The sequence below is a fragment of the Camellia sinensis genome, chromosome 9 (genome assembly GCF_055761805.1).
Source record: "Camellia sinensis isolate YWXY chromosome 9, ASM5576180v1, whole genome shotgun sequence".
NCBI classification, from domain to species: domain Eukaryota; kingdom Viridiplantae; phylum Streptophyta; class Magnoliopsida; order Ericales; family Theaceae; genus Camellia; species Camellia sinensis.
Window position 1 is genome coordinate 179,001,058 of NC_138969.1, and position 11,599 is coordinate 179,012,656.

Below are 11,599 nucleotides of genomic sequence, written 5' to 3' on the forward strand. Positions count from 1 at the left end.
AAATGTATGTTTGATATAGTAAAATATTATTCAAATTATATACTTGGTTTACATGAGTTCAAGGGCATTCAAAATTGATCTACAATGTGGAGAATATTTTCTGTGATCCATTTGAAGAGAAATTTTATGAAAATTCTACAAATTTGAGTTTGAACCGTTCTGATTTGTGCTTTGATGAAGGTGGGTTAAATTTATTGAAGAAAGTTGTTCGTTTAATTTTGGAAGACTCTTCTTTGAAATTTAGGTTTAAGAAAATTAACCTCAAAGACAAGGTTGATGCAAACAAGTGTAGAGTTCTCAAATTATTTCAAACAATAGAAACTCGATGACGAGTTTTCTCAAGTGGGAGAGAATGATGCATACCGAATTTTAAAATATACATATTTTATTTTAATATTTTAAAATTAATATTTGATTCAGAATATTCTAATTTAGTATAGAATATTATAGAATTATTTAGTTATTTAGTTTTCTGATTTGATATGATGTAATTTTTCATTTTATTAGTTCTAATTTTTATTTCCTATTTTATTAGTTTCTTGTGTTCCAATAATTGTTTATTATAAATAATGGTGGTAATGTAAGAATTTTTACAATATATGGCTTAATGTGGCTTATGCATGATTATACTAGATTCATCTCATTAAGTAAGATACATGTACATCAATTAGATGGTGACTAATTATTGATGAATGCACCGATATATACAATGTATAGAAGACTAATGCTAATGCACATTGAATGTGATGGATTCATTATGAATGAATCTTAGAGATGCATATTCAATGTGATGGATTCATTATGAATGAATCTTAGAGATGCATTATGTATCATGAATGTATAAGATACATTAATCTATTTAATGAAGTTCATTGAATGAATGGTTCTTTGATGGGAAGAATATTAGTATAAATAGTGTAAGGTCCCAAACCATACTCTCCATCAAAAACTTAAGTTGTCACCACAAGAAGGCTCCCATCGCCTAGAGAGAGAGAAGTGGTTTGAAGATCTTAGACAAGTCAAGAACTTAAAGATCAAGGTTTTCCATTCAAGGTTGCTCTTTCTTGCAAGAGGATTTCATACTATCATGGATCAAGGTATGTATTTACTTAAGTTGTATTGTAGAAATTCATATAATTTTCATGTATAGAATTGAATCCTTAATGGTTTTTAGTTTATGTTCCGCAAAGTTTTCTATCAATTGGTATCGGAGCGAGGTTCTCAATTTTGATGCATGAAACGTATAAGTATGAATTTCATTTTATAATGATGTTTGGTGTAACAAGTGCAAAACCTTGATTTACACTTGTCCAATTTTATTTTATTTTTGGCCAATCTTTTATTCTATTGATATTAAAATAAAAATTGAAAATTATTGAACAAGTGGTAATTAAGATAATGTTTTATGCACTTATAATGTTTTGTTACACATCTTATTACACATCTTATGAGTTGAAACATTGTTGATTAGCCCAACGGAGGTTCAACACTATGTATGTTTGAACAACCGAGATGATTAGTATAATAAATATAGCAATAAGTTTTTCTGCCCAACGGTGATAAACTTCTCTCGTGCTTTAGTTAATAAAATAAAATAAGAGACATTGAGTTTTTCTGCCCAACGGTGATAAACTCGTTATGGTCTTAATGATTATTTTATTTTATTTTATGTTGTTTATTTTTATTAGTCATCTCATTTACTTTTATGAATTGTTAAAATATATTGTTATTCGGCCCAACAGAAGGATAACTTGATTTCGTATCTAACTAATTATGTTTTATTGTTAGATATATTTAACTTGTGGTGTTATTTTTATGTGATGTGAAAAGTAGTTTTCTTGATTATATTATGTAATGGATATTATGTGTTTGCAGCATTGAATCCTACTTCCATTAATAGTTACTTGTCTGGTATTGAAGCTTTAAGTGGAACTAATTTTAAGAAATGGAAGGAACAAATTGGAATTGTTTTGGGAATTATGGATTTAGACTATGCATTAAGAGAGCCAGCTCCTACAAAGCCTAATGATACAAGTTCTAAGGAACACATGGCTTTATATGAAAAATGGGAATGCTCTAATCGCTTAAGTCTAATGATAATGAAAGGCTCAATTACGCCTGCAATTCAAGGAGCAATTCCTGTTTTTGAAAGTGCAGTGAGCTATATGAAATCTATTGAAGAGCAATTCATTGGAACTTCCAAATCCCTTGCTAGTACTCTCATGATTAAAATGATGACAATGAAATATGATGGTTTGAGTGGTGTTCGTGACATATCTTAAAGATGAATGACATGGCCTCTCAATTAAAGGGAATGGACATGGAAATTTCTGAAGGTTTTCTTGTTCATTTCATTATAACTTCTCTTCCTGCGCAATTTGGTCCTTTTAAGATCAATTATAATACGCAGAAAGATAAGTGGAAAATGGGTGAGTTAATTGCCATGTGTGTTCAAGAAGAAGAGAGGCTTAAAGCTGAAAAGCCTGATATGGCTCACCTTACCACTTTGGGTCCAACCAAAAAGATTTTCAAGAAAGGAAAAATTAAGAAGAAGAAGAATGCAAATGATGAAACTCACAAGGCTAATGAAGAAAATAAGATTCGATGCCATTTCTATCGAAAGAAAGGTCACATAAGAAAGGATTGTCTAGGTTTTAAAAGTTGGTTGGACAAGAAAGGGATACCTTACAAGTCGGAAACTAAATAATGGAGAACGAACCATTACGGTTGGGAATGGAATAGAAGTGGACGCTGAGGCTATTGGCACCCTCCGTCTAATTTTAGACTCTAGTTTCATTTTAGATTTAGTAAACACAGTTTATGATCCTGTTTTTACTAGAAACCTAACTTCTGTTTCACAACTTGATTCCTATGGTTATGAATTTAAGTTTGGAAATAATAGAGTCTCTTTATTTCACAATTCTCATATGATTGGTTCTGGTACTCTATATGGTAATCTTTATTCATTGAATTTAGATTCCACTTATGCACAATCTCTTTTATCCTTTAATGTAAACGACTTGGTAAATAAAAAGAGAAAGCGAGTGAATGAAAATTCATCCATGTTGTGGCATAAGCGCTTGGGCCACATATCAAGAGAAAGGATGGAACGTCTTATTAAAGATGGAATTTTAAGTTCACTTGATTTTTCTGATTTTAGTACTTTTGTGAATTGTATTAAAGGAAAATACACAAAGACAAAGAAAAAAGGGTGCTACTAGGACTACTGAATTATTAGTCACAATTCATACTGATATATGTAGTCCTTTTATTGTTCCAACTATTTCTGGACATAAATATTTTATTACTTTTATTGATGACTTTTCTAGGTATACTTATGTGTATCTTATTCGTGAAAAATCAGAAGCACTGAATATGTTCAAACTTTATAAAGCTGAAGTTGAAAATCAATTTGGCAGACGAATTAAAAGTGTAAGATCTGATAGAGGTGGTGAATATTATGGTAGATTCACTGAGTCGGTTCAAAATCCAAGTGCTTGCTTTATTTTTGGCTGAGAATGGTATTGTTGCTAACTACACAATGCCTGGTACATCTGAGCAAAATGGTGTAGCTGAGCGACGAAATCGTACTCTTTTGGACATGATGAGAAACATGATGAGTAACTCTTCTTTGCCAGATTACTTGTGGGGTGAAGCTTTAAAAACTGCTGTACATGTTCTTAATAGGGTTCCTAGTAAGGTTGTGCCTGTAACTCCTTATGAGTTGTGGGTTGGTAGGAAACCTAATTTGAATTATTTACATGTATGGGGTTGTCCTGCTGAAGCAAAAATTTTCAACCCACAAATAAAGAAATTAGACCCTAGAACTATAAGTTGTTATTTCAATGGATATCCTGAGAGATCAAAGGGTTTTAGATTCTATTGTCCCACTCATAGCACTAGAATTGTTGAAACTAGAAATGCCGTGTTCTTAGAGGATGAAAACATTAGTGGGAGTATGAATCTCAAAAATATTTCTTCGGAGGAAAATCGTGATTTTACGCCTTCCACGATTATCCAAGAAAATGTTATACCTGAACCTATTGGTACACAAGAGATTTCTCACATTGAAAAAGAAGTTGTCCCAGTTGCAGAACAACCTTTACGCAGATCACAAAGAGAAAAGAAACCAGCCATATCAGATGACTATGAGGTTTACCTAAATGAGTGTGCTATAGGCTTGGAGAACGATCCTGTTTCTTATGCCCAAGCCATGAAAAATGGAAATGCAACTCAATGGTTAAATGCCATAAAAGATGAGTTAAAATCCATGAAAGACAACAATGTCTGGGAACTTGTAGAATTGCCTAAGGGAGCCAAAACTGTCGGATGCAAATGGGTTTTTAAAACCAAACGTGATCCTAAAGGCAATGTCGAACGATACAAGACCAGATTAGTTGCTAAAGGATACACTAAAAAAGAAGGGATAGACTATGCGGAAACTTATTCTCCCGTTTCTAATAAAGATTCCTTGAGAATAGTCATGGCCTTAGTAGCTCATTATGATTTAGAGTTACATCAAATGGACATTAAAACAGCCTTTTTGAATGGTGACTTGCATGAAGTGGTCTAAATGGACCAACCTGAAGGTTTTCAGGATGAAAGTAAGAAAAATATGGTTTGTAGGCTTAAGAAGTCCATATATGGTCTAAAACAGGCATCTCGACAATGGTATCATAAATTTCATGAAGTTCTCACCAAATTTGATTTTAAGGATAATGTAGTTAATCAATGTGTCTACCTCAAAATTAGTGGGAGCAATATCTGCATTATAGTTTTGTATGTTGATGATATATTGCTTGCTAGCAATAATTTGGAAATGATACATGAGACAAAGAAATTCCTTACGAGAAATTTTGAAATGAAAGATCTTGGTGAAGCCTCTTTTGTCATTGGGATAGAAATTCACCGAGATAGGTCTCGTGGTATTTTAGGATTGTCCCAAAGAGCCTATATCCAGAACTGTTCAAGTAGTGTTGCCCCTATAGTTAAGGGTGATAAATTTAGTGAATTTCAGTGTCCAAAAAATAATTTAGAAAGGGAACAAATGAAAGAAATTCCTTATGCCTCTGCAGTTGGGAGCATTATGTATGCTCAAGTTTGTACACGTCCTGACATAGCATTTGTAGTTGGTATGCTGGGTCGATACCAAAGCAATCCTGGACTTGATCATTGGAAAGCAATTAAAAAAGTGTTGCGATATTTACAAGGCACTAAGGATTACATGCTCACTTATCAAAGAACAGACAGCCTTGAAGTGGTTGGTTATTCAGATGCTGATTTTGCTGGATGTAAAGACACTCGAAAGTCCACTTCTGGGTACATTTTTATGCTTGCTAATGGACCCATTTCATGGAAGAGTCATAAGCAGACTCTGACATCTTCTTCCACTATGGAGGCAGAGTTCATAGCATGTTATGAAGCCACATGTCATGCAGTATGGCTAAAGAATTTCATATCTGGATTACAACTTGTCGATTCAATTTCGAAGCCCTTACAGATTTACTGTGATAATGACGTTGATGTGCGGTTCTCCAATAATAACAAAACTTCAGGAGGATCAAAACATATTGATATCAAGTATCTAGTTGTTAAAGAAAAGGTTCTGAATCAAACTGTTTCCATCTCTCATATTGGTACTACACTCATGTTAGCAGATCCTTTAACTAAAGGTCTCACACCTAAGCTCTTTCAAGAACATGTTGTGCGCATGGGCTTAGTAGAAGGTTTATCATGTTTAGATTTGAAATGAGTGTATTATGTTATGTTATAATCATCTTCTGTTAATAATGATTATGTTTGTTGTTTTCATTTTTCATACTTGTGCACAATTTAGAAGAAGATGTAAACAACGGGACCGTTATAGATGAATTAGCATTAATCACCATTATGTTGCTAATGTCATCTCTGTGTTTTAAGATTCACTTATTCATGTTGATGGAAAATATTAACACTATAACCATTGTATAGTCTTGATTAATATATAAATCACTGACTACAATGATTTGGTGCTAATAATTTCATTGAACAGAATCTAATGGTGATGGTGCAATCTTCTAGTGGGAGAACGTTGGCCATATTATGATAATCTAGTGACGCAATATAATCATGCAAGCCAAGTGGGAGATTGTAAGAATTTTTACAATATGTGGCTTAATGTGGCTTATGCATGATTATACTAAATTCATCTCATTAAGTAAGATACATGTACATCAATTAGATGGTGACTAATTGATTGATGAATGCACCTATATATACAATGTATAGAAGACTAATGCTAATGCACATTGAATGTGATGGATTCATTATGAATGAATCTTAGAGATGCACATTCAATGTGATGGATTCATTATGAATGAATGAATCTTCAAGTAATATTTACTTTGTGTGCAACCTTGTATTAATCTTGTTGGATTGGTGTAGACACCCCATTTTTGACCGACCTTAAGACTCAGACGTCACCAATTGAGCGCTTGGTGATGTTGCATATTGTGCTCGTTCAGAAGTCTCAGAGTCTCGGCTGCGAGCCCTGCCTCCGGATTTCCGAACCCTCTTCTGTGCCTTGCCTCGGTTTGCGAACCAGACTCGGTTTTCTCTGTTTCTTTTCCTGAGGGGGAGGGAGAGGTCCCGTAGACCATCCCTCAGTGGCCATAGGCTACATTTTGTGGCTGTAGGCCATTTTGCACATTTCGGAGCCCGGTTTCCGATTTTCGGAGCCGTCAGGCCGTGTGCCTCGGTTCGGGACCGCCTAACCGTCTCCGTTTGCTCTGATTTTTGGTATACATCTTATTTGCTCCCTTTTGAGGGACACTGGGGTCTGAGAAACCCACTTCGTAGCCGAACGCCACTTTCGGTGCTTAACAGGCAATTTTCGGGACCCCAAACTGCGTGTTTTAGCCCCCGAGCTTTCGTTTTGCATCGGTTTTCGTTCATTTTTGGCAGGTGCCTCGGTTTCATCACCAGGAAGGTCACTGGAGGGTGGGAGGCCAGCAATTATCTTGGCAACCAGTTATATTCTATTTTCGCCCTCCGACACCCGTTTTTCGCACTTCCGAGCCAATGTTGAACACCTTGGAGCCACTTTCTTCAACCCCAAACCACATATTTGTGTTGTACACACATGGGAGGACCCTAAAAGTTTATGGCCGGCCAGAAATTCCATTTGACCCTTTTGAACCCCTCTTAAAAATGGCTTGTTCTCTCTCCTGTTTTAGAGTTTCCAAATTCGAACCACAAGGTTGTGATGAGAGGACCTGGGAGGCCACCTTTTTGTGGTGGCCGGCCACTATTCCAACTTGGCCTTTTTGACCCCTAGCCGGCCGGCTAGGGTAGGTGGCCGGCCGGCCACCTCCAGTCCCAAAACTTTGTCGGCCATGATCCTCACAAAAGGTACTTTATAGCTGTATAGCTGTTTCCCCCAGAAAATATCTCAATCCGGGGGATATTTTGTGGGGGAAAACCTTCCTCCTTTTCCCCCACCTTTGCCCCTCCTTTTCTCCCTCTTTTTTGTCCATATAACCAGCAGGCAACATGGGTTAAGGGGGTTATAAAAATTGGTCTTCAATCTTGGTATACAAAATCCTCCTCCATCTCTCTCATTTCCTTGAAAACCTCCAAGTCCAACACCACCATTTCTTCTACACCACCACCCCCCACCCTTCCATCCTCCATTCCAGAAGTTTGAAGGTGTTCTCCAAGGCCTAAGGAGCCACAAACTCAAGCCAAGAGGCAACCAAAGTCAAGCCTTCAAGGGTAAGTCCACTTTCCCTCTTTTCTAGCTCATTTTTGCAACATTTCTTAGCCATAAATGCTTATTGTTTTGAGCTCCGGCCCTAACTGAAAGTGGCCTTCTTTTGAGCTCATTTTCTTGTTTCTTTAAGGGCTCAACCCTGTTTGAGCCCCCCATCTTGCACTTGCTTCAATATCTTCCTTGAATGCTATTTTCTTGCATGCTTTGGCAACCCATTATGCCTCCATTTTTGGGCATTTTACAGAACTAAAAATAGTCTTATTTTGAGCCCCTCTTCAACATTGAAGAAGGACTCATCAGTGTTTGGGACTTCCATGTGCCACTTCATGTTATATCCCCTCTTTGGTCCCCATTTTTGCATGCTTTGGCAGCCTATCATGCTTCGGTTTTTGGTCATTTTACAGTAATGAAAATAGTCTTATTTTGGCCCATTCTACATGTTTTATTAAGGGTCTTTGGCCGTTTGTGGAATATTTTGTAGACCACATGTTATAGCCTCTTTTGAGCCTCATTTTGCATTGCATTTATAGCATGTTTGTATACTATTTTGGGGTTTTTACATTTCTGTAAATATGCTTATTTTTGGTCCCTCTTCAATGTTGTAGAAGGACATTTTTCAGTTTGGGCTTTGCATATACCACTTGCCTCTTTGGCCACCTTTTGGCCCTTTTTCTTGCATAGGAGCTTAGCCATATCCATGTTTGTTTTTGAGGTTTTTACAGTTGTGTAAAGTGGCTTATTTTTGGCCCCTCTTCAATGTTGTTGAAGGGCCCTAACCTATTTGGAGTCAGCAGCTGTGAGTTGCTTCATAACCTCATATTTAGGGCCATTTTTGCATGCCATTGTTGCCCTATCTTTGCTTGCTGTTTGGCCATGATTTGTACTAGTAAAATGCTAATTTTGGGGCTGCCTTTCTACTGTCTATTCATTGCATATCCATATTGTGCATGTTTGGTATAGCTATAGGTCATTTCGGGTCCCAAAATTCATGTTTCGGGACTATTCCATGCATCGGGTGTGTTTTCGCCTCATTTCGGGGCTGTTTTCCCCCACTTTTCAGTGCTGAAATCCCATTAGCATGTTTGCATATCATTTCCCATGCTATTGCATTGCGTATGCCATTGCCTCGATTTGCGTGCCCGTGTGCACGCATTTCGAGGCACTTCATTTTCATCCATCGGCCTCTTATGTGAGTGCGACTGAGGCTCTCTCATGTTAGTATAAGTCCATGTTGCATTCTATATGCCATTTCCATGCCATATTGCATTACATATGTCATTGCCTCGGTTTGCGTGCCCGTGTGCACGCATTTCGAGGCACTTCATTTTCATCCATTGGCCTCTTATGTGAGTGCGGCTGAGGCTCTCTCATGTTAGTATAAGTCCATGTTGCATTCTATATGCCATTTCCATGCCATTGCATTGCATATGTCATTGCCTCGGTTTGCGTGCCCGTGTGCACGCATTTCGAGGCACTCCATTTTCATCAATCGGCCTCTTATGTGAGTGTTGCTGAGGCTCTCTCATGTTAGTGTAAGCCCATATCACATTTCCATGTCATTTGCATTGCGTATGTCAATTTCTCGGTTTGCATGCCCGTGTGCACGCATTTCGAGGCATCTCTTTTTTTACAACATAGTGCATACTAGGTTGTATCTTAGATCGCATTCGGTCATATTCCTCAGTTTGCGTGTCCGTATGCACGCATTTTGAGACATATCATTTTCGTAGCATTGTGCATACTAGGCTGTATCTTAGTTGCATTCATGCATATCGCATCGTGTTCGGGATAGGAGTTAGCCCAGGCATGGGAAACGAGGTGCGTTTCGTACTCCGAGTGACGGAACGTGTCTCAATTCCCAGTCATCGACACTCCAGATTACCCATGATGGAGTTAGGTTCTTGTTGTGTTTACACGTGCATTCATTCTATATTAAGTTGCACATTTCGACTCCTCTGCCATCATGCATCGATATGCGTGATTGGTGGCACGAGGATCAAGGCATGCATATATCTGTGAAAATACATTGCTATGCCCCTTTCCTGCTCTCTGTTGCAGCAAATCAAGAATCAGCGATCTTCTGAGGCTTGGCACGCATTTCAAGAACAGGTGTAAACAGAGGCTAATTGGGGCATCGTCATGGATTTCCGCGCAAAGGCAACCCGGGCATGCATCATTCATCATCCGGAATGGAATCAAGGCAGTCCCTGGCTTGCATGCCAGTTTATTTATTTTCTTAGTTAATTTGTTAATTAATTAGGAATTTGTACATATTTGGACTGTAATATTTATTTGGACTGTACTATTCTTTTATTCAGGACTGTATATTTATTCGGACCCTCTGCGCGAGGGCAATGTTGTAATAAGTGTGCGTGAGTGTGATGTATGTCTTCCAACCCACGTCTTTCTTCCCTTTTATTTACCTGCTTATGATGGTTAGATTAGGGCATATTTCAATTAGCATACAGTATGATAGCATGTTTGCATTCATTCATCTATTTTGCATGCACCGGGCTCGGCGCATCATACTAATTGCATTGTATTTTCAATTCCAAAGTGAATACATGTTAGTTGTAGCATTCTATATGCCATGTTTAGAATAGCCGAGCCTGCTATAGTTGCATTTTTGCATGTGTTGCATTAGGCATTTCTGCATATTTAGGGTCATGCATGATTTCTAATGTAGTTTATGTTTTGCCTTGGAGTACTCGGTGAGTTTTATGCTTTAGCATCCTTGCATGCGTGTGAGTTACTGCCATGAATAGCATGCTTACCATGAGGCTAAATGCTTATGTGATATATCTGCTTGAATGCCTGTGGGTGAAGGTTGGGTTACTTAAATTGGAACAATTCATCAAATGTTTGTTTTAAGCCCACTAGATAGTGGCAAAACCATCTTCTCTAAGCCCACCTGAGGGTGGCAAAATCTGCATTTTAAGCCTACTTGCGAGTAGCAAACCATCTTTTAAAAGACGAACATGAAATGTTTTGTTCCAATTCAGGCGACCCGGTCTATACTTGTATGCTGTGCGCATCACATAGTAACCTAGGCTAATAACCGGAATAAGAACACACAATGTTTTCAAAAATAGATATCATGGTTAGTAGAGGCCGATCTTTGATCGGGCGAGCGGGGGTGCTCACGAAGTGACCTTCCCCAATCGTACCCAAGTTCCCGAGCCGAGGCAACTTTGGTGATGACGGACACGTGGCCTTTGGCACCGAGTCAGGGTTTCCTAAATTTCCCATTAAAAAATATTTAGGTGGCGAATCTGTATCTGGCAAAGCAGTCCATGTTTGGCACTTCTTTCAAAAATCTGTTTTTCTGAAAACAATTTGCCAGATTTGGACTTTTTGGTTCAGACTTAGAACCGTGACTAATTAGAGAGTCCTGAGCTGTAGTGACCCCAAAATGAACGGAACGGGAGCTCGTTCCTCCCGGGGCATTCGGGGACGTCTACAATTGGTTATTCTTGTAATCTAGTAGGGTGATATTGATTATTTTGGTATTTTTTTATGCATGTAGGATGGTTTTTTTTGTGCTTCCCAAGGTCAATCTCAACATTTTTTGGCCATTCAATACAGGTAAACATTTTTGTGCCTCCCATGCTTTGAGTTAGTTGCTTATCATATATTTTTTATTATGAGAATTGTGTAATTTGGAAGTGATTTTTAGATTCTTCTTATAATATGAAATCATGGGTTGTATAGGGTGTTACTGTTTATACTCCTCAAGTTCAATTTCAACGCCCTTCGGCCATTGTTAATCATTCAATACAGGTAAATTGAACCTTTGACATGCGTAGACCTTAGGGAAATTGAACCTCATACGGAACCATTGTTTTACTT

The 11,599-nt window shown here is 37.6% G+C and overlaps 1 protein-coding gene across 1 annotated transcript; it reads left to right on the forward strand.

Moving 5' to 3' along the window:
- Positions 1 to 1,087: 1,087 nt before the first annotated feature.
- On the forward strand, positions 1,088 to 2,282 carry LOC145799958 (uncharacterized). Its single transcript, XM_082889605.1, has 2 exons — positions 1,088 to 1,097; positions 1,876 to 2,282. Exons 1-2 carry the CDS (start codon positions 1,088 to 1,090, stop codon positions 2,280 to 2,282), a joined length of 417 nt encoding a protein of 138 aa, XP_082745731.1.
- Positions 2,283 to 11,599: the final 9,317 nt, after the last annotated feature.